This window comes from Amphiprion ocellaris, chromosome 21 (assembly GCF_022539595.1).
Source record: "Amphiprion ocellaris isolate individual 3 ecotype Okinawa chromosome 21, ASM2253959v1, whole genome shotgun sequence".
NCBI lineage: Eukaryota > Metazoa > Chordata > Actinopteri > Pomacentridae > Amphiprion > Amphiprion ocellaris.
In genome coordinates, this window is record NC_072786.1 from 25,472,779 (window position 1) to 25,496,208 (window position 23,430).

The 23,430-nt window shown below is 37.6% G+C and overlaps 1 protein-coding gene across 2 annotated transcripts in view; it reads left to right on the forward strand.

Annotated features, from left to right (window-relative positions):
* Positions 1-23,430, forward strand: part of LOC111571736 (thyrotropin-releasing hormone-degrading ectoenzyme-like) — a 280,894-nt gene that overhangs the window by 53,006 nt on the left and 204,458 nt on the right. For both annotated transcript variants that reach the window (XM_055006866.1, XM_055006865.1), the window contains one exon: positions 8,018-8,262. In XM_055006866.1, the coding sequence (XP_054862841.1) occupies positions 8,090-8,262 (173 nt within the window). In that variant the 5' untranslated portion in view covers positions 8,018-8,089. The remainder of the gene's footprint in view (positions 1-8,017; positions 8,263-23,430) is intronic.

Genomic DNA, 23,430 nt, shown 5'->3' on the forward strand with positions numbered 1-23,430 from the left:
GACACATTTGAGGTATATTGGATGATTTTTGAGTAACAGGGAAGAAATTAGTCATTTTGGACAAACTGAAACAGAAACAGCCAGGATACTGATGCTTTTGTTGCTTTTGAAACTATGATACATCCCATAATACTGATGCTCAAAGTTGATTAGAGAGAATTTTTAAAATTATTTTAGACAATTTTCAAGGGGTTTTGGACATTTATTAGTCATTTTTACAAATGTTGAACTCAAGGAGGTTTTGGACCATCATGGACAGGTTTTTGTCAATCTAGTAAAGCTTTAAAGCATTTCAGAGAACTTTTAGGTGATCCAGATGCTGATAATGACTTTTTAAAAGTCATTTTGGACATTTTTCTTATCATTTTGGAAACGATTGCGGGACCTTTGAGTGTTTTTTGAGTAATTCTGATGAAATTATGAATCATTTCAGACAAACTGAAACAGGAAACACATCCAGATACCAACAATTTTCTCTATGACTGAAGACATTAAGGTGCTGCAGTTTTTCTGCTGAAACTCAAAGCAGATTTATTCTTTAGACTGTGACACTTGAATGGATGTAAAACTGACCTGGTGTCAGATTTAGCAGAACTCAGATGTGTTTTCCCTCCTAAAGTGTCATGTGTCTATCTGCTGGACTGATGAAGTTCTGAGGCTCAGAAATGATGGAAAAAGTCCATTAAAAAGTGATAAATCTGGACCCACCTCTATGGACTTCAATGATCTGGAACTCTGGAAATTTTCATAGTATGAAGGTAGAACTTTGATCATTAATAAAGATAATAAAGAGTCGGCTGTAGTGATGTGAGTAGAAAAGACATCTAAGAAAGTTGTCGCGATCAGAAAGTTGGCAGATCGTCAGGGCATTCAGATGTCCGTACACCGAGGAATCAAACCAAACAACACAATTAAAATGTGGCTGAACATCTCCAAGTGTCGTGCTGCGTTCGCTGACTCACCAGAAAACCCTGAAAAACATCCTGTTAATCCCCGATGTTTCCTCTCCGTGTCAGCAGGCTCTCCGCCACGATCGATCGGCCCGTTCATCAAAGAGCAAACGCACAAAGCAATGCGGACTCACATTGCCGATGGCCTGAAGCTCCACAACTGCTCCCACCGCTGCCGGCCGGCTTCCCATCATGCACCGCTGCTGCTGCTCAGGCGTCAGTTTGTGCTTAACGATGAGTAATGTTATTCGTTCTAATGAATTAATTGATGCTCAGGAGGGTTGCGTTCACGGTGGAGGATCTCAGTCACAAGAGAAAGCAGCGAAATTCACACAAACTGCAGTTTGTTTTTTTTTTTGTTTTCCACTCGAGGTTTTTAGCAGCTGAAACCTGATCCGACTTACAAAAGAGCTTTCAGTAGTAATGCATGCACTCTGAAGTCCAAACCGATGAAACCAATTATCATTTATCACTTTCGTCACAGTTTTTACTCACTGTGGGATCATTTTTCACTGCAATACAAATATAAACAGCACAAACACGAACAGAAGCAGAGAAAACTCAAGAAAAAGTTCTGTTCAGTTAAAATTTACATTGTCCCAATGAAGTCTGACTTGAGGCATTTAATATTCAGTATATGTTAATACATGATGCTTTTTTCCAAGATAATACACTCCTTAAGTGTTAAAAATGTAGTACCTGGTTGTTCCACCAGGTGGAGCCTCTTGTCTTTAATACTGTAGAGACCAGAGGAGGCATCACTCAGACTACAGTTCATGTTGGCAAGAAGCGAGCATTGTAAGGGTTTGGCTAGTAAAGGGGCACCATGACAAAGACTTCTGTGACACTTCATGACCTTCAGAGTTAATGTACTAGGTACTGAGTCGATTTGGACCTTTGTGAATAATTTTTGGCTAATTTCAGGTTCAAGCTAGTAAAGGGGCACCATGACAAAGACTTCTGTGGTTCTTCAAGACCTTCAAACAGAGTTAATGTACTAAGTACTGAGAACATTTGGACATTTTAAACAGTTTTCTGAAGTCACTGTGGACAAATTTTAAGCAATTTTTGAGAATTTTCAAGCTGTTTTGGACTAGCTGTTTTCTCATTTTGGAATACTCTTGTGGACAAGTTTTGAGTATCTTAGACACATTTTCAGTTATTGTGGAGATATTTCAAAACATTTTGGTGAAGTTTCTGACTTTAGCTGTAGTACCCGGTTGTTCCACTTCTTACTGTTTAATACTGTAGAGAAGCGAGGAGGCGTCACTCAGACTACAGTTCATGTTGGCAAGAATAGAGCATTGTGGGAGTTTAGCTAGTAAAGGAGCAACAACACAAAGACTTCTGTGACGCTTCATGACCTCCGAACCGAGCTAAGACAAAAGAGAATTCATTAGGACAGTGTTTTGGATGAATTTTTCTCTTTTTGCATAATTTTAGAAACATTTTGAACAACTTTTGAGCAATTTCGATGAAGCTGGAAACAGTTTTGGGTGAATTCACCCAAAAAAGGGGCACCATGACAAAGACTTATGTGCTGCTTAATGACATCTGACCAGAGTTAATATACTAAGTACTGAGTAAATTGAGACCATTTTTTAGTAATTTTTGGCAAATTTCAAGGTTTAGCTAGTAAAGGGGCACCATGACAAAGACTTAGCCAGCTGAAACCTGATCTGACTTGCAGAAGTGCTTTCAGGAGTAATGCATGCACTCTGAAGTCCGACATAACAAAATTATCGTTTATCGTTTATCGCTACCGTCACAGTTTTTAGTCATCGTGGGCTAATTTTTCACTGCAATATAAACAGCACAAACATGAACAGAAGCAGAGAAAACTAAAGAATATATTCTGTGCAGGAAAACACAGAATTTATGATGTGCTGATCAATTTTTTGTGCGATGATCCAATCTGAGGTTTTAATATTTATTATCTGCTGATATATGAAAACTTTTTTCAAGACAATACACATTTCAGGTACTACTGATTCGCTGTAATACCTGTTTGGGCCACCAGGTGGAGCTTCTTACTATTTAACCGTATTTATACTCTGATGTTGGCAAGCAGAGACCATTGTGGGAGTATAGCTAGTAAAGGGGCACCATGACAAAGTCTTTTCGGAGGCTTAATGCCCTCTGGCCAGCACAGAAATGCTAAATCAAGATGAGATAGAAGAGTTGAATTTTTTTTAATCGTCCTAGTGGCAATTGTAGAGGCTAATATTCTGGCTTGTTTAATGTTTTCACGTGACAATGGATGTAAACAAAGAATCAAGCGTAGTTTTGTACCGATCGGTTGAAAAATTCAATGATAAGTTAGCTTGCAGTTAGTGCCATTACTGATAACAATGGCTGTGAAAGTACATCTAAATGTTAAAGAAAAATTCTAAATCAACACAGTTTCACGTCAAAATGACCAAAAACTGCATTAATGGTATACATAGTCATGTTTCCCCTTCGTGGTTGTGAAATGATTTAATATAGTCTTAGACTTTCAACCAGATTTTGACAGATGTTTTGCTGTCACCAGATGTTATTAAATGGACATCAAAAAGGCTAGTTTGTGTTCTGTGGGATACATTCTCCTCGTACTAATTTCTTTACCATTTTCTGAAATGAAACCCTTGAATTGTTAGTTTTTTGTTGCTTTTTTGTGGTATTGTCTCATTTTTCCACTCAGGAAAGACTTTAATTGTATATTTATTTTTGCAGAAATTGAAAAAAACTGTAACCATCACGTCCAACATTTTCAAAGGAGTCACCAATACTGGGATACAAAGTAGTGGCTCTACACACTATAGATATTTCACTGTTTACATTGAAATTTGTCACCCTATTTTACTGATTTTTTTGTGATGTATTTCCGAGTATCAACTGATCATGGCTACATTTGCAAAGAGAAGTGCAGAATTTTTTGCTTTTTGCAGAATCTGGTTTGTGCAAAGAGTTTGTTTTTGGGTAATTTTTAAATGAAATATCACAACTTTAACCTCATTCTTTTTCACGATGACACTACACATCACAGAGGACAATAGATAAAAGACTTTGTTGTTTTTACCATTTGTGTCTCTGATAAACGGTGTAATTTTGTTGATTTTGTAATGAAAACATGCCTTTTAAACCCGTTTTCTGGCACTTTAGGGATTAAATGACGGTTCCAGTTCATACCATCCTGCTCTATTTACCTTTTATGCTGCTATTGTGACTGTAGGCTTCCTGTAAACTGGCATTTGCATGTGAATGGTGTTTATATTTTGCATGCAAACAAACCAGGCAGGAGTGCAGCGTCAGTGCAACCCACAGAGCCTCATTAATGGCGAACGCTTTCTACATTTAGACACTGAAGGAGTTCGTCGTCCATGAAACCGAGCACCAACATAAGCCTGATTCTTTGTCTGCTTTCAGACAGATATTTTGAAGGAAAACTATCATTTTTATCTGCAGTGTGGAATTATTTTAAACCGTAAACCAAAAGCAGTCCAACTTGTCGTAGTACCAGAGCTGCTTTCAATACCACCCACCTAAAAAAGGAAACTCTTACCTGAACACAGCGAGGTCTACTCAGGTAACTCAGGCTGCATCGAAGCAATAAACACTGGAGGATACGTTTGCAATGAGAGAAATTTCCTCGAGATCACGGTTCACCTGCTGGCGAGATCACTTTTTTCACGGCTTCCCCGAGCTTTACTACAAAGTTCCCGATCTCCTGTGAGCTCTTTTGTCGGCTTTGACTGCGATTTGCTTGTACCATTTTGAAGTGAATTTGAAATTTCTGTTAATTTCTTTCTGTTTTTCCCTGGGAGTCCACTTCAGGTAGAGCGTAGAGTTAATACTGCAGCCACCTGAAGTTGCATGTCATGAATGTAAAACACATTTAAATTGCACTTTTTGTGTAGTGTTAGTTTGGTTTTCGTCGTGAGAAAACTGTCTACAGTGAAGCTTTTTATCATCGCTTTTGATGTTGAAATTAATGCTGATTTATTGGCTGCTTTGAAAGCTTTTATTCTTCTGGTTCTGAATTCAACTGCAGGAATTTACTTCTATTCAAGTACAATTCGGACATTAGAAATGAATCAAGAAACTTTACAAGCATGATAACATAAAGATCGCTTAAAAGATCCAAAACACCTGGTGGAACATCCAGGTACTGCAGCTGATCTACAATACTCAGTGTGTATTATCTCAGACGATGATATTGGATTGTGACAGATGCTAAACTTTAAATGACGTCATTTATATTATTGGGTTATTAATATAATATAAAATAACATTAAGGAGCAGCTTGGATGCAGGAATGTGGTATTTTGTGGTCAAAACATGAACACTAGATTTATTTTAATAACTTTATTGTATTTGAAGTGCGACTAAATTGGGAAACTGTTGTCATTTTTGTTGGATAATAAATATTAACTTCATTATTTGTCCGTTGAAGGGGGACTTTTTTTTTGCAGCAGTTTATAAAAACAAATTAAACAAGTAAAAACCACATAAAACAGTAAAAATGTGGTAAAAACAGTAAAAATTCGATAAAAAAACAAAATAAATGAGTACAATAAATATCACACGAAACATAATATTGACATGGAAACTAGCAGCAATCTTGGTCATTCATGTAGTCAAGTATAATTCAGTGCCAACAGTCGGCAGCAGCAAGACAGAATAAAGTCAAGTAAAAACAGGATAAAGTACATCGCAGTACATGATAAAGTACAGCAGCAACAAAACAAAAATACAGTTTATTACCTCCTCTTCTCATGGTTAATAACTCGGATGGAGGTAAGCACAAAGGAGAACTTGTTCTTTTTTTTGTGGCCTGATTTTCTTCCAGACGAAGGCCAGAGGGGAGCAACTTCTACTCCTATTAAAGAGGATGAGGAGCATTCATGAGAATAGACATAGATATGAAATGACTCTGATTAGATTAGTTTCAGTAAAACTTGACTCGGACGTTCCTGTTATGGAGCAAATGTGTCGAAGCTGTTGTGAACTTGTGCTGAAATTGTAGTTTTTACTTAGTTTTCGTCTCCGTTTCAGGTTTTTTTCCCCCTTGATTTTGGAGTTTGCAGGAATTTGCTCTTTTTACAAATGTTCAGTGACTCGAATCAAACAGACCTCTATCGGGACTTTGTCTAACTGACTGGTCAAACGCTGAGAGTGTTGTTGAGCAGAACCATGGAGAGAAACCCTCGTCCCTCAGGATTGGTGTAAAACTGAGCAGATGTCTCCTCTCTTTTTCTTCTTTCTCACCAAACACCAGAGTGCTGCAGACCTTCTGATATTAAAGCGAGGTGAGAACTCCCGCCGAGGCGTTTGGCTGCCTGGACGTCGGTGTGAGACGATCTCAGCTGTTTGTCTGTAGAGTCTGGTGACATTTCGTTTGAATGACGTCGTCCTAAGCTGGTCTCAGATCAGATCAGCCGGAGAGGCGACGACTTCGTTCTGCTTCGTTGCTTGGGATCAAACGTGAACGAGCCGAGTTTTTGTTTCCTCCTTCGATACTTTCCTCGCAGACAGATTAGTTGTACATGTGGCGCCTGTCACGTCACCATGGCGACAACAGCTGGTGGGGATTCACGTCGCCTAGCAACGGCTTTCATCTGATAAATGTGCAAATGTTGAGAGGCAGAAAAGTCACGTGATTGGGTTTGTCACGTGACCCCTATAAACAAAGCCATAGTTTGAGTGTTTTCATTTTTCCACTAATGTCTCATTTTTTTTCACTGTGGGTTCATTTTTCACTGCAATAGAAGGAAATAATGGAAATTTCTGCAGAAATTGAAAAGAAAAACACAATCGTTGACAATTCTGGAATAAAACATGGTGGCTCTACATGCTGCCAGCAGTTCAACCTGAAAACTCTGAATTTTTGTCATGTGACTTTTGGCATCAGCTGAGTCACTGATGTCTTTGCAGTTGGACCAAGGAGTGCAGAATTTTCTGTTTTTTATAGAATGTGGATAGTGCAGATAGTTGATTTTTTTGGGGGGGAATTTGTAAATCAGACGTGATTTTGATGATATAGCAAAACTTTTACAGGTCAGATTTGGTTGTTTTTCAGGACAGAGCCAGACGAGTAGTTCAAGACAGTTGAAAAGATAACAATTTTGAAAGAAAGTAGTAAGAAAATAAGAAAGTAGGGTTCCTTAAATATCCTTCAAGATCCCAAGAACTTCCTTTGGGCTTAATAAACTTCTGTCTTATGAGAAAATGGACCAAACTTTTGTATTTATTTCTCCACAAATTGTAATATTTTAAAATTTAAGTTCTACAACTCAAACAAGAACAAAAACACCCTCCAAGAACCACCAAAGCAAGCAAGCGGGGTTCTTTGAGGTTCTCCGGAATTCCCTGAGGTTCTCCAGAGATTCTTGAGATTCTTCAGAGTTCCTTGAGCTTCTCTGGAGATTCTAGAGGTTCTCCAGAGTTTTGTGAGGTTCTTCAGACTTTCTTGGAGGTTCTGCAGAGTTTCCTGAGTTTCTCCGTAGATTCTTGAGGTTCTCCAGAGGCTCTTGAGTTTCTCCAGAGTTTCTTGAGTTTCTTCGGAGTTCCTTGAGCTTCTCTGGAGATTCTAGAGGTTCTGCAGAGTTTCTTGAGGTTCTCCAGAGATTCTTGAGGTCCTCCGGACTTCCTTTAGGTTATTTAGAGATTCATTAGATTCTCCAGGGTTCCCTGAGCTTTTCTGCAGATTCTTGAGGTTCTTCAGAGTTCCTGGAGGTTCTCCAGAGTTTCCTGAGTTTCTCCAGAGTTCCTTGAGCTTCTATGGAGAGTCTAGAGGTTCTCCAGAGATTCTTGAGGTTCTCCAGACTTCCTTTAGGTTATTTTGAGATTCTTCAGGTTCTCCAGGGTTCCTTGAGCTTCTCTACACATTCTTGAGCTTCTCCAGAGTTTCTGGAGGTACTTTAGAGTTCCTTGAGGTTCTTGTTATTCTAAGTAAGTCATGTTTAACAGAGCTAACATCAGTAAGGAGGTTTTTCTGTAGAACGAAGTTTCGATTACGTCAGAAATGACAGAAAACTGTCCGACCCGTTGGTTTCTGACCTGCCTCCATCTTTATCTCCCTCCAGGTGGATCGGGTCTCCGTCACAGCGGAGAGCGGCGGTGGCGGTCGTCCTGCCAACCGTCCGGGGGGCGGAGTCATGCGCGTGCACCGCCACTTCCCGTTCCCAGCCAATCAGATGTACGTGGTGGTTCTGCACCGCGAGCTGAAGCCAATGAGACTCTACAGACTCAATGTGAGCTTCGACGCCGCCATCGAGGACGAACTGCTGGGATTCTTCAGGAGCTCCTACACCCTGCAGCGGGAGAGACGGTGCTCACACACACACACACACACACACACACACACACACACACACACACACACACAACACAACAACAACACACATAAACGCACACACACACGGTTGTTTTTCCTGCAGCAGGTGGTTTGACTGGAAAAGGTCAAAGCTTCACATCCTTGACATTGATTAACTCTCAGTATGTGTCTTATCAAACCACACACACACACACACATACACGCCTCCTCATGAATTTTCCCATGATCCTCGGCTGCAGACTCGTCTCCACGGTGTCGATGCTGCAGATATTATTTCATGCGTGAGGTTTTGTGCTCGTTGCCGCGACGACGGGACTTTTTACCTGATGAGCTGCCTTGTGATTGGATGAGACGTCAATGTCAGTCATTCTTCTTTATTCATGTTTTACTGGAGGAAACCTCCTGATTGGTTCGTCAGCCTTGAGAAAGATTCTCTTTGATGAGATCTCAGGAGCTTCACCTGAGATGTTTTTGCAAAGGAAATTGTGAAATATAGTAAATAGAACACACCAACACCTTATTATTGACCTTTATGGTAAGATTGAAACATGCACAGATGGAGTCATCTCGACTTGAGGTTTAATTTGTGACATTAATCAATAAAACTCTCAACATTACATCAAGTTTTTCTACAAAATAAAGGAGCCTTGATTAAAGAAACTCACCTGATCTTTACATAAACACACAAACTTTTCCTTTAAGAAGATTTCTAAACCAACAAAATAACTGAATATGCTCAGAATTTTAAATCAGTCATTCAAAATCCAACAGATGAAGGGTAAAATTAGCTATATTTCAATTTTTTGTTTTTCGTTTTTTTGCTTCTTCAGTCTTGTTTATTATATTGATATTATTTATTATTATATATAAAATTAGAATTATTATTATCAAGAACTTAACATCATTTAATTAAATGTACGACTACAAGATGAAAGAAATTCTAATTTACTGGTTTAGATGTTACCTTACTAACTTTGCTTTAATGACTTGTGTCGACATAATAATGTTGCATCAACTTAATTTTATAGGTATTTTAAACTAATTATAAAATTTATTGGCTTTGGTTCCAGTATTTAAATATCAGGTGTTTCAGTACACTAGTAAAGTTCAAAATGAAAAAGTCAAACTTCAACATGCAGAAAAACACAAAAAAAGAGCCAAAAACAAACTGAAGGAAGTTTAGTTAACGCGACTTCCAACAATTTTGTTGTAGAATTGATATATTTCTTCAAAGCTTCTGCATGAAATGACAACAACAAAAGAAAACATGAAAAAAATCCTAAAACTGATGAAGAAAATCTAATTGGAGCAACTTAATTTTTTAAATGTTTGTCAGCTTAAAACTTTGCCTTCATGTTTAAACTGTTTAACACAAAAAAGTAAAAAAATGAACCAAAGAAACCTGATTTGGAGCAACTTAATTTATTTATGGTTTGTCGACAGAAAAACGTTTAAATAACCTTGAAAAAGTAGTTGGAACAACATAATTTTTTTATGAATAATCAGCTTAAAAACTTGTTTTTTAAGCTACCAGTCATTAAATAAGTTGTTTTAAAAATATATTTAAAAGAAAAGTGACTTTCTTTGACTCAATAAAAAAGCATACTGAAGAAAATTAGTTTGAAGCGACTTCATTTTATTATTTATTTATCAACAATTTTGTGGTTGAATTAAAAAAGTTTTAAGTCCTAAAGCTCATGAATAGAATCTAATTGGAGCAACTTAATTTCTTAAATGTTTGCCAACTTAAAACTTGTGTTTAAAGTGTTTAACACAAAAATGTCAAAAACATACTGAAGAAACATTTTTTTAAGGTTTGTCGACTGAAAAACTTATCCTTAAAATAATAATAAAAAACTTTAGATAATTTTAAAACATAGTTGGAACAACTTGAATTTTGAGTAATTCATTTATTTTACAAAAAACCCGTGTTTTTTAGCTGCCAATAATTAAATAAGTTGTGTTTTTAAAATACGTTTAAAGGACAAGTGATTTAAAAAAATTGTCTGAACTCAAAAATACTCATTAAAACTTTTTCTTTTTATGCTTTATTGAGTTTAAACATTATTTTTTGTAGCGTTCTTCAACCTATTGAACCTTATTTTAATTTTCATTTCATTCCTTTTACTTATATTCTCGTATTTTTGCCATTAAGCTCCCTGTATTCTTGTTGTATCTTGTTTTCTTTAGAATAATCTCAGCTATCTACATTTTCAATCATTTAATATGATAATAAGTGCAATTTTTTTTATATGAACCTTTATATCAAGGAGAAAAAGATTAGTTTGATGAAATAGTTTTTTTTTTGCATATAAATCACTATAAAAATGTTAATATGCACTTAAATCTGATACAAGTGCATAAAATGTCCACATATTGATGTTCAGTGTGCTTATTTTCATTTAAAATCAACCAGAAGGGTGAATAAAATCCAGTTTAATCTCTCGGGAAACGATGGAAAACTTTAGCTGGAGTTCCCAGCGATCACGTTTGTATGTTTACAGCAGCAGCAGCTCCACATTCACTCACCGATCGATAGTCGATCAATATGGCAGCTGCCGGACCAGCAGAGCTCGATCACAGCACAACAAGCTGTTAGTTAAAGTTTAATGTCACACAAAGCTGCTGGTGTGCTGCTGAAAGTACAGAAAACATGCATTTATTAGAATTAAATGATGCTCACAGTAAATAAGAAGCAGGTCAGTTTGTGAAATTCACAAAATAAAAGCGTACATGTGAGTAACACGGCGGGTAAAAGGAGCCAGTCTGGCTTCATAAATATGTAAATCTGATGACTAACTGAAAAGAAAAAGAGCTGATTATTCAGTAAAAATAAAAATATACTCAGGAAAAAAGAGGCTTCAGACTGTTGGAGTGTTCAAAGCTCGCTGTTAGCTTAAGGATTAGCTCGCTGGCTAATGCTAACACACACACACACACACACACACACACACACACACACACACACACACACACACACACACACACACACACACACACACACACACACACAGACACACACACACACACACACACACACCTCGCTGTGAGGGTTGCTTTAATATCCAGAGTCACTATAAACCCGCGGCTGAGCTTAAACGCTTCAAACCGCTGCGAGGCCCGGAATTAATTAGCACTCGCACGGCGCCACTGAGCGCGCTCCATATTGATCTGTATGCAAATGGAGCCGCTTCCCAGTGAAACCAGTCCAACATACAGGAAACTGGAGCGCTGCTGGTTTCACGGACAAGGGTTTAAAAGTCGCTGAGTTGCAAGTTCAGTACCTGCAGAAGTCCGATATTGGTTCAGGCTTTAACAAATTAATCAACATATTCCACGTCTCCCGAGTGTATATTTCAATTTTTCTGCTCAAAACGCTGCAAAGATGCTTCTTTTCTACATGACTGTTTAACTAGTTTTGTACTAAATGAGTGTCTGTAGCTTTAAATGCTGCTGAGCTGTGGCTGGCCCGCCCCCTTCGGGAAGGAAACTCTCTCTGTTTTTGTGATTTACAGCAACAGACATGAATAGATCAGGACTTTGGATCTTCTTTCTATCTGAGGATCATTTTACATGTAAATATGTGTGAATTCACAGCACAGTTGTTTTTAACTTCTGTATTTGTTAAATTTTGTAAGCTGACGTTATAAAATCGGCATTTTACTGGTTTGTTGTGGTTGACGTGGTCTTAATTTCTAGGTTTCAGACACTGTTTCGTCGCCATTCTGCTGTCTGACAACAGAAAAATGAAATTCTGTCTATGAGAGTAGCTTTATTGTGAGTTCAGTTCTATTAAAATACAATTTAATGAGCACAGATAGCAGGAGAGAAGCTAACATGAAAACACCATCTAGTCCTGGTTTACTGGTTTAGATTAAAGTTTCCACCGAACTCTGACCATCAAAGCTAACGTTAGCCACATTAGTGGCACAATATGCTAACACTAAGGGTTTTCCTGTTGTTAGCATTAGCATAAAAAATAACTATAATGTCACTGGATGTTCAGTTCCTCAGATGCTGTCAGTGCATGAAGACTCTTATGTTCACTCTTACAGCCAACAGCAGAACATTTGTGTCACTTTGCAGTCAATCTGCTTCCATGTGTGGTTGTTTTATGTCACTTTATGGTCATTTGGGGGCTGTTTTTTGTCACATCTTGGTCATTTTGCACCACCTAGTTCTTGTTTATTGGTGTTACAGTTTCAGTTCCTGTAAATGCTGTCAGTGCATGAAGACTTTTGTGTTCACTCTTACAGCCGACAGCAGCACATTTGATGAACTTCGTAGCATTTTGTGTCACTTTTTAAAATTAATTTTGCATTCATTTGTGGTTATTTTATGTCGCTTTGAACCCATTTTGGGGTTCTTTTTATGGCATTTTACTCATTTTGTGCAAATTTTTGTCACTTTCTGGTTAATTTAACATATATCTCTGAATTCACAGCACAGAATTTTTAGTTTTTTTACAGAATGGGGTTAGCGCAAAGCTCATTTTTGACGAATTTCTAAACAAGACGTGGAATAAAATGATTTTAAGATTAGATTTGATTGACTTTCTGAAAAAAACAGACACGTGATGAGTTCAAGGACTGTCAGAAAGTTGACAATGAGGCAATTCTTTGTGTTTTTACATTAAATGGAGTAATTTATGTATTTTTTTTGAAGGTTACATGCTTTTAAAAGACGCTGATTTCTAAGGTTTTGCTTTACAGACCGGCTCGGTGACGTAAATGTAAATACTGCAGATTATTTTGGTATAAAGTCGCTTCATCAGGAGGATCTTTGCCCTGAAGAGGCTCCTCGATGGACAGAATCCCTGTGAAAATGTGTTTAAATGTCAGGAAAGTGCTGCAGGATCCTTTTCTCCTTAAAAACAAGACTTCTAACAGAGAATAAAAAAAAAAAAAAAAAAAAAAAAACAGCCCAAAAGCCCAGAGCAGGACTGATTTATTTCTTTCAAACCTCAGATCCTGCAAGGAACTTTTTCATTAGACCGAAGCTGTTTTTTTTCTTCTCCCCTTTAACGAGTGGAGGAACACGGTTAACGAGGAGTGCCGGGGCGGCTAACGAGATGCCGAACAGAGATGTTAACGAGGCCGGATGGACGGCTAACGGAGGGCAGGTGAGGAGCTCCATCCTAATGGAGGCCAGAGAGGAGCCGACTGGTGGAGCTTCAGCTGATGGAGAAATCCTGCGCTGAGATGAGATGTTTGGAATCGATACGAGCTCAGCAGAGTGTCGGCAGCTAACGCTAACCCTCTAATGGATTCATTCGTTCTCTCAGGTCTCCACCAGCTCGCATCATTTCTGACCCATGACTCTAAACCGCCTCATTTTTCCCCCACAACCCAGATTGGGTTTTTTTTTTTCTCCTGTCCACTGGAGTGAAACATCTCAGCAGAAAGACGCTCATGTTTCATAGAAGACGAAAAGCTCTTCGGTTCACGGCCAGGTTTCCCGAAATAAACTAAACCAAAGAGAATTGAGAGATTCTAAAGAAAACATGCACTTCTGGGTTCATTTGGTGAAGTTTGCAGCATTTTGCCTCACTTTGTGGTCATTTTATTTCCTTTTATGGTTGTTTTATGCTGATGAAGCCATTTTTATTACTCTTTGGTCATTTTTTTTTAATCAATTTTTTGGTTAATTTTACATATAAATACCTCTGAAAATTTAATAATCCCATGATTTTTACCATTTCTTGCTCAGATAAGCAATGGAAATTTGGCTATATAAAAAAAATGGCATTTTTGTGTTCATTTGGTGAAATTTGCAGCGCTTTTTGGTAATTTTTCTTCCACTTGAGCTTGTTGTGTTGCTTTGTGGACATTTTGGGGTTCTTTTTTTAAATCACATTTTGGTCATTTTGCATTAATTTATGGTCATTTTTCATAATTTTCTTGGTCAGATAAATGATGGGATTTTGACAATTAAAAAAAGCGTTTTCGGGTTCATTTGGTGAAGTTTGCAGCGTTTTGCATCATTTTGTGGACGTTTTATTTCCTTTTATGGTTGTTTTATGCTGATATGAAGCCATTTTTTAAATCACTTTTTGGTCTTTTTTTTTTAATCCATTTTTTGGGTAAATTTTTACATATAAATACCTCTGAATATTTAGTAATCCAATGAATTTTTACCATTTCTTGCTCAGATACAAAATAGGAATTTGGCTATTTAAAAAATGGCATTTTTGTGTTGATTTAGTGAAATTTCCAGCATTCTGCATCATTTTTGCTCATTTTTCTTTCCTTTATGGTGGTTTCATTTTACTTTGTGGCCACTTTGAGGCTAATTTTATCACGTTTTAGTCATTTTGCATTAATTTATGGCCATTTTTCATCATTTTCTTGGTCAGATAAATGATGGGATTTTGGAAGTTAAAAAAACATGCATTTTAGGGTTTATTTGGTGAAGTTTGCAGCATTTTGCATCACTTTGTGGTCATTTTGCTTCCATTTATGGTTGTTGTATACAGATTTTGAGTTTATTTTTTAAATCACATTTGGGTCATTTTTCATCACCTATGCTTAATTTTACATATAAATACCTCTGAAAAATTAATAATTCCATAGTTGTCTCCATTTGTTGTTCAGAGAAATGATGGGAATTTGACAGTTTTAACAAAAATGGCAGTTTTGTGTTCCTTTGACGAAGTTTGCAGCATTTTGCATCACTTTTTGGTCATTTTTCTTCTATTTATGGTTGTTTTGCGTCATTTTGTGGACGTTTCTGGGTTCTTTTTTATTGCATTTTGGTCATTTTGCACTGCTTTACAGTAATTTTTCATCCCTTTTTGGTAATTTTGCTTCCATTTATATTTGTTTTGTGTTGCTTTGTGGACATTTTGGAGTTAATTTTATCACATTTTAGTGATTTTGCGCTACTTCGTGGTCATTTTTCATCACATTTGGTTAATTTGACACAAATATCTCTGAAAATGTGATAATCCCCCGATTCTTCCTGCTTTTACCATTTCTTGCTCAGATAAACAATGTGATTTTCATAATCAAAAAAATCCAAACGTGTTTTAGGGTTCATTTGGTGATGCTTACAGCATTTTACATCACTTTAGATATTTTTTTTCCCATTTATGCTTGTTTGGTGTTGCTTTGTGGCCGTTTTGGGGCTCATTTTATCACATTTTGGCCAGTTTGCGCTACTTTGTGGTCACCTTTCACCACTTTTTGCTTAATTTCACGAATCTGACCACACGATCAAATGTTTTTTGGACTTCATGAACAGTTTTATCGTTTTAAGAACCATCCAGCTCAGTTGCATTAAGTGACAGGTTATAACTAGTGTGCATTGAGCATGAAGGCAACTTAACAGAACTGATTTGTGTTTGAATGATTCCTTTTACTTCCATGTGCTTCCAGCAAGGACTGAAAACCTCCTTTCTGAATAAAGCAGAGGTCAGCTCATCTAACAGATGGCTATGGAGGTTTTTTTTCTGTTTCCCTGCAAACAGAAACAGATCAGACGAACGAGTGATGAAAGAAAGGGATGTTAGTCGAGAGGTTAAGTGACTTTTGACTTCAAGTCACGATGCAAAGGTCCTCTTTGGCATGGAAGTACCTTAGGGCCATAGAAATAAATGTATCCTAAGACACAAGTGAGATCACATTTATGTTGTTGAATAAAATGTTTTAGTGTCTGTAGCTTTACATGCTGCTGACCCCGCCTCCTTCAGGAAGGAAACTCTGTGTTTGTGATTGAGTGTGTGAGATCAGGATTTTCTGTCTCCTTTCTGTCTGAGGATCATTTTACTTGTAAATATTTGTGAATTCTCAGCTCAGTTGTTTTTAACTGTGTTTGGTGAGCTTTTCAGATAACATTATAAAACCTGAATTTTAGTGTTTTCTTGGTTTCTTGGTGTCGTCGTAACGGACAGCGTTTTAGTCGCTGTTTCATTCACGTTTAGTCGTCAAACAACAGAAACAGAAAAATATGTAACTGAGAAAAGTTTTATTGTGAGTTCAGCTGAATTAAAATGTAGTTTAATGATCAAAGAGAGCAGGAGAGAAGCTATCAGATGCTAACACCATGCTTCACACCGTGCTTCACATCACAATGCTGCCACCACTGTGCTTCACACCACGATGCTGCCACCACCGTGCTTCACATCATGATGCTCCCACCGCCGTGCTTCACATCATGATGCTCCCACCACCGTGCTTCACATCATGATGCTGCCACCACCGTGCTTCACATCATGATGCTGCCACCACCGTGCTTCATGCCATAATGCTGCCACCACCGTGCTTCACACCATGATGCTGCAACCACCGTGCTTCACATCATGATGCTGCCACCACCGTGCTTCACATCATGATGCTGCCACCACCGTGCTTCACGTCATGATGCTGCCACCACCATGCTTCATGTCATGATGCTCCCACCACCATGCTTCCTCTGCCAGAGCTATGTGGCTGTTTTTTTTTTTTTTTAATGAATTGCGTAACAACCGTACGATGAATCACTACCAAAAGACAAAACACAACTTTTCTGGTTGAGCCGCACGCTTCGATATACAATTTATCTGTGACGAGTTCGGTGCAGAAAATCTCCTCCATCCTGTCCTTGTCTCCTAATTAGCAGCAGAACTGGATCCTGATCAAACGAAGCTCCTCCTTCTCCTCCGTCAGTCGCATATTTTACAGTGAACTTGATGAATCAGCTTCTTCGGCGGCTTCCTGTGTTGAAGTGTAGCAGCGATACACACACACACACTATGCAGTCTTCAATGTGAAAGCTTGGAATTGCAATTTGAGACGTTGCTTAAAGAGATCAGCGGGTCCAGTTTGATGTGTGTTATGAAGACACACACATCTACACACACACACACACACACACACACACACACATCTACACACACATCTACACACACACACTCAGCACCTGACTCAACAGTTTCGCCTTCAGTCACATCTTTGCATCTAAATGAGCTGTGTGTTCTCTCTGTTGTGCAGATGAGTGTGTAGATATGTGTCTGTGTGTGTGTGTGTGGTTCACGTGCATCTTCTTCTTCTTCGTTGGTGTCTCAGGACCAGATAATGACAAACATTACGGTGGGAAACGATGTCGTTTCTCTCCTCTGCCGGCTGTTTCGTTGCATGAATTCATGCATGAGCGTGTGTGTGTGTGTGTGTGTGTGTGTGTGTGTGTGTGTGTGTGTGCGTGCGTGCGTGCGTGCGTGCGTGCGTGCGTGCGTGCGTGCGTGCGTGCGTGCGCGCGCGTGCGTGCGTGTGTGTGTGCGTGTGTGTGCATGTGTGTGCGTGTGTCGTGGTCGTCCGGGGCAATGCTGTGGGCTTGGCTGTCAATCAGGATTACCGTGACAACAAGCGTTACCTTGGCTGCGGTGACTGTTAGCAACCTGCAGGACGTCACATTGGGTGCATGTTAATATTGGGGTGTTATTGTGCTGTTGGTGTGTAGTTGTGTGTGTAGTTGTGTGTAGTTGTGTGTAGTTGTGTGTTGCAGCCTCCTCTCTAATAGATACTCTCTTTATCTCGTCCCTCTCAGGCTTTCTCCATTATTCTCTCTCTCTCTCCTCTAGTGTCGCTCAGCCTCGATTGCCCCTCTGTTTATTATTCTCTTCCCTCCCTCCTCACCCCTCCTCACCCCTCCCTCCCTCTATTCTTCCTCCCTCTATTCTTCTTCTTCTTCTTCATCATCTCTCCACAGTTCATTTCAGTTTCCTTCTTCTCATCACATCTCAGCTCCTCCTCTTCCTCCTTTATTCTGTGGTTTCATTTCTTCGTCTTATTATTTTCCTCTTTTCTATCCTTACTTCCTTTACTCTTCCTCCTCTTTCATCTTCCTCTTCTTTCTTTCAGTTTTTTGTCTTTTCTTCCATCGTTTCTTTATTTCTGGTTGTCTTTCTCCTTTTTTCTTTGTAGTTTTAATGATTTTTGTTTTTGTGTCATTTTTCTTTCGTTCTGTTTTTCTGTTTTCTTTCTTCATTTTTTGTTGCTCCTTTGTGTTTCATTCTTTTTTGTTTTGTCTTTTGTTTATTTTCTTTCTTTCTTTCTTTCTTTCTTTCTTTCTTTCTTCTGTTCCTTCCATGTGTATATTGTTGTTTTTCCTACTTGCTTTATTTCTGTTTTGTCTTTCACTGTTGCATTCTTTTTCATTCATTTTCTTTATTCCTTTCACTCTTTCTTTTTGTAGTTTAAAATTGTTTTGGCTTTGCATATTTTTCTTTCTTTTTTCTTTTTATTCTGTTCTTTGTGGCTTTTTCTTTCTTTCTTGCTATTCCTTTCCCTTTCTCTTTAATTCTTTGGTTTGTTCTTCCTCTCTTTCTTTCTTTGTAGTTTTATGTATCTCAACATTTGTCATTTTTCTTTCTTTATTGTATTTTGTTTGTTTTTTTTCTATCGTACTGTATTTTTCCTTCTGTAGTTATTTCTTGTGTTTTTTCTTTCTTGTGTTTTTCTTTGTTTTTGTTTTTGTCTCGTTTGTAATTTTATTTCTGTTTTTGTTTTGTTCTGTTTATTCTGTTCTTTCTGTCTTTGTAGTTTTATGTATCTCAAAATTTGTCATTTTTCTTTATTTATTGTGTTTTAGTTTGTTTCTTTCTTTTGTACTGTATTTTTCCTTCTTTACTTCTTGTTTTTCTTTTTTCTTTCTTCTGTTTTTCTTTCTTTTAGTTTTTTGTCTCGTTTGTAATTTTATTTCTTTCTGTTTTTGGTTTGTTCTGTTTATATATTCTGTTCTTTCTGTCTTTCTTTCTTTCTTTGTAGACCATTATTTTCTGTTTTCATGTTATTTTAAAATCATTTTTCCTTTTTTTGTTCTGTTTTTTTCCAGAAAATTTTCCACTTTTATTTCTGCCTTTCTGTGTTTTTCCTTTATGTTCTTTGTTTTCTCTCTGACTTTTTCCAGTTATTTTTCTTCCTCCTTCTCACCCTCCTCCTGCATCTTTTCATTTTCCTCTCATCTTCTTTTTCCTCCCTCTATTCTCACTTTTGTGGTACTTTTGCATCTGATATTGATTGTTTTATGCCTTCATGGGACTGTTTTGTCTGACGATTCGTGGGGTTTTTTGCTTCTTTTTGTTGTTTTGATCACATATTGGCTGTTTTACGTTGTTTTAGGATCGTTTTGTGCAAAATTTCAGTTTTAGGTTGTTTTACATCATTTTGTGGTCACTTTGTGGAACATTTTAGTTAATATCCTTTTATGGTGGTTTTGCATCACATTTTGGTTGTTTTACATCGTTTTGGGAAGGCTTTATTTGATGTTTCAGTCTTTTTTTGCATTTTTGTGATCATTTTGTGTCACATTTTGACCATTTTATATCCTTTTGTTGTACTTTTGCACCTCATTTTGGTTGTTTTATGTGTTCAAATGATTGTTTTGTCTGACAATTTGTGTCAGACAAAACAATATAGACATAGGACGTCCTGTGACTATATGAAAAAATAATTGTTTATTAGATGTGTGTTAAAATGCTCCTTTCATTGTCTCTATTTGTTCCGACCAATCACTTACCAACAATATGAGTCTTAAAGTTTACCCAGAATGCATTTTTTAAAGTTTTCTCTGGTGAATTGTCAGAAAACAGAAACACATCCAGGGTCCCCATTATTGTTTCTCTGATTCTATGTCACAGACATTAAACTGCTGCAGTTTTACTGTTCAAACTACGATACATCCCATAATACTAATGATCAATGTTGGTTCTAGAGAAATTTTACAATTTCTTTTTCATTTTGGACATTTTTAAAATTATTTTGGACAAATTTCAAGGGGTTTTGGACCATTATGGACAAGGTTTTTGAGTTATTTTGGACATTTTATGGTTTTCATTTGGATACATTTTAGTCATTTTGAATTTTTGATTCTGATTTTTGATTCACTTCGGACAAATTTTGTTAAATTTGAAAAGTTAGTCGTTCTGATAAAGGATTAAAGAATTAGAATCACTTTTATGTGCTGTGGACACTTCTTATCATTTTGGAAAAATTTGCAGTAAAATTTGACCAACTTTGCGGAATTTTGGATGTTTTTTGAACAATTCTGGAGTCATTTTGCACAAACTTGTGCATGTTTCTGTGACTCTGAAGACAATAAGCTGTTGAAACGAGGACATTTCCCGTTATGCTGATGCTAAAAACCAGATTTAGCGTTGAAATTTTGACACCTTTAGTGGACGTAAAACTGATCTGGTTTCAGTTTATACCAGAACTCTAATGTCATGGGTCTCTCTGCTGAACCGATCATAGAAAAAGTCCATTATAAAGCATAAAAAATGCACTTCAAAGGTCTGTAACTCTGGAAATGTTCTCACTCTGAAGGTAAAACTTGGTGAAGTTCTGCACATAAACATCTGATTCATTCCTTCTTCTTCTCATCTTTTTTCTAATTCCTTCTCGGATGTTTCGTGGCGTCTTCAGATGTCTCTCCTCCATTTTTCCTTCTCATTTTCATCTCTGACTCCACCTGTTCTCCCTCCTCGTCTTCCTCCCATCCTTTCATCTTTCCTTCCACAAACCCCGGCAGCTAAATGCAGCCGAGCGATAACAAAGTTTGTGGGGATTATTTCCTGGAGTTTGTGGCGTCTGTCAGGTGACTGGCAGGAGAACGTAACGGCGCTCTGATAGCTTAAAGGAAACTTTCCTGGTGTTTATTGTGGATTATCTCCCCGCTGAGGCTGCTTTTCACATTTGAACAAGGAGGAAAGTTGCGGCGTTGAGAGTTGTGCTTGTCGGAGGATTATCCTTTAACCCCCAGAACCCCGGTTCCACCTCTCAGTCCTGTTTTGATACAGAATCCGGCTTCATACGAGAACATGAGGGGGATTTATCCGGGTCTGAGGTGTGTTCAAGGGTCCACAAGCAGAGTTTGATGTTATGTCGTCATTTTGTGTCTCTCTGTTATTTTGCCCCTTTATTGTTGTTTTGTCTCTTTGAGGTTGTTTTTTGAGTCTACTTGCAGTTGTTTTGTGTTTCTTTGTGGTTGTTTTGTGTCTGTGGTTGTTTTGTGTCTCTTTGTGGTTTTGTCTCTTTGTGTTTGTTTTGTCTCTTTTTGATCATTTTGTCTCTGGTCATTTTGTGCTTCTGTCCCATTGTTTTGGCTCTTTGTAGTTGTTTTGTGTCTCCGTGGTTTTGGGTCTCTTTATGGTTGGTTTGTATTTCTTTTTTGTTGCTTTGTCTCTTTGAGGTTGTTTTTTGAGTCTACTTGCAGTTGTTTTGTGTTTCTTTGTGGTTGTTTTGTGTCTGTGGTTGTTTTGTGTCTCTTTGTGGTTTTGTCTCTTTGTGTTTGTTTTGTCTCTTGTTGATCATTTTGTCTCTGGTCATTTTGTGCTTCTGTCCCATTGTTTTGGCTCTTTGTAGTTGTTTTGTGTCTCCGTGGTTTTGGGTCTCTTTATGGTTGGTTTGTATTTCTTTTTTGTTGCTTTGTCTCTTTGAGGTTGGTTTTTTGAGTCTGCTTGCAGTTGTTTTGGGTCTCTTTGTGGTTATTTTGGGTCTTTATGTTTTGTTTGTTTTTTTTTTTTAGTCTTCTTGCTGTCGTTTTGTCTCTTTGTGGTTGTTTTGTGCTTCTTTTCCATTGTTTTGGCTCTTTGCAGTTGTTTTGTGTCTCTTTGAGATTGTTTTTTGAGTCTCTTGCGGTTGTTTTGTCTCTTTGTTGTTTTGTGTCTCTTTGAGGTTGTTCAATGTCTCTTTGAGATTGTTTTTTGAGTCTCCTTGTGTTTGATTTGTGTCTCCTTGTGGTTGTTTATCATCTATGGTTGTTTTTTGAGTCTTACGGTTATTTTGTCTCTTTGTGGTCATTTTGAATCTTGTCGGGGTCATTTTGTGTTTCTTTGCACTTATTTTGTGTGTCGTTCAAGCCATTTTGTCTCTTTCCTGTCATTTTGTGCCATTGTGGTCCTTTATGGTTGTTTTGTGACTCATTGCAGTTATTTTCTCTATCATTAGTTGTTTTTTGAATCGCTATGTGGTCATTTTGTGTCTTCACAGTCCTTCATGGTTGTTCTATATGTCTTCATGGTTGTTTTTTGTGTCTCTGATTGAATCAATTTGTGATGTGTGTTTTGTCCTTGCAACTGTTTTTTGTCTCTTTGTGGTCATTTTTCATGTCAATGTTGTTGTTGACAGTTGCTTTTTGTGTCTCTTTGAGGCCGTTTCTAGTTGTTTTTTTTCTAGTTGTGTGTTTGTTTGCAGTTGTTTATTGTCCTCTTAGGTAATTTTCTGTTTTTGCCGCCCTTTGTAGTCCTTTTCTTTGTGGTCGTTTGTTATGTGTTTGCCGCCTTCTTGTGTCCCTTTACCATCGTTTTGTGTCTTTACGATTGTTGTTTTCATCTGTTTGCGGTTGTTTTGCATGTCGCTGAGGTTATTTTGTCTCTTTGTGATCATTTTGTGCTATCATGGTCCTTTATGGTCATTTTCTGTATCATTACATTTGTTTTTTGTGTCTCTTTGCAGTCGATTTATGTCTCTTCGTGGTTGTTTTGTGTCTCTGCATTAGATTTGTGTTGCCTTATGGTCGTTTGTGTGTCTTGGTGGTTGTTTTTCGTGTCTCTATGGAATCGTTTTTTGTATTTATTAATGATTGGTTAGTCATTGTGGTCATTTTGTGTATCTTTGCAGTAGTTTTCTGTGTCTTTGTGTTGATTTATTGAGGTCTGAGGTGTGCTGGAGCTCTGAGCCTCAGGTTTGAGGCCTGAACATGAATCCAGGGTGTCTTCATGGCTGATTTAAAGCGACAGTGATTCTGCTTAACCAGCCGTGTTAATGACATAATGTGGTTTCTGGGTTAAATGAGCAGTGAATCAGAGCTGGGGGGGTTTATGATTTTATTATTTATAACTTAGAACAAAGGTTGGTCAGATTTTCACTGCATCTTTAATGTCTTCTATTTGGGCATCTGAACCTTCATGTGTTCTTGTAGTTTAATGTTGTTTTTTTGAAAACCAAGTGGTGCTTTTCACTGTAGCTTCTGGTTTAAATAGATTTCTGCACAAATCATCCCACAGTCCAAACATGTATTCAAGATGTAATCAACATTCTGATGAAGCAGAATTCCAGTCTGATTTATCTACAACACCGACCACTGTGGTTGTTTTGTGTCTCTTTGCGTACCTTTTGTTTGTTTGTGATTGTTTTGTGTATATCTCTAATCATTTTATGTCTCTTTGTGGTTGTTTTTTGCAACTAT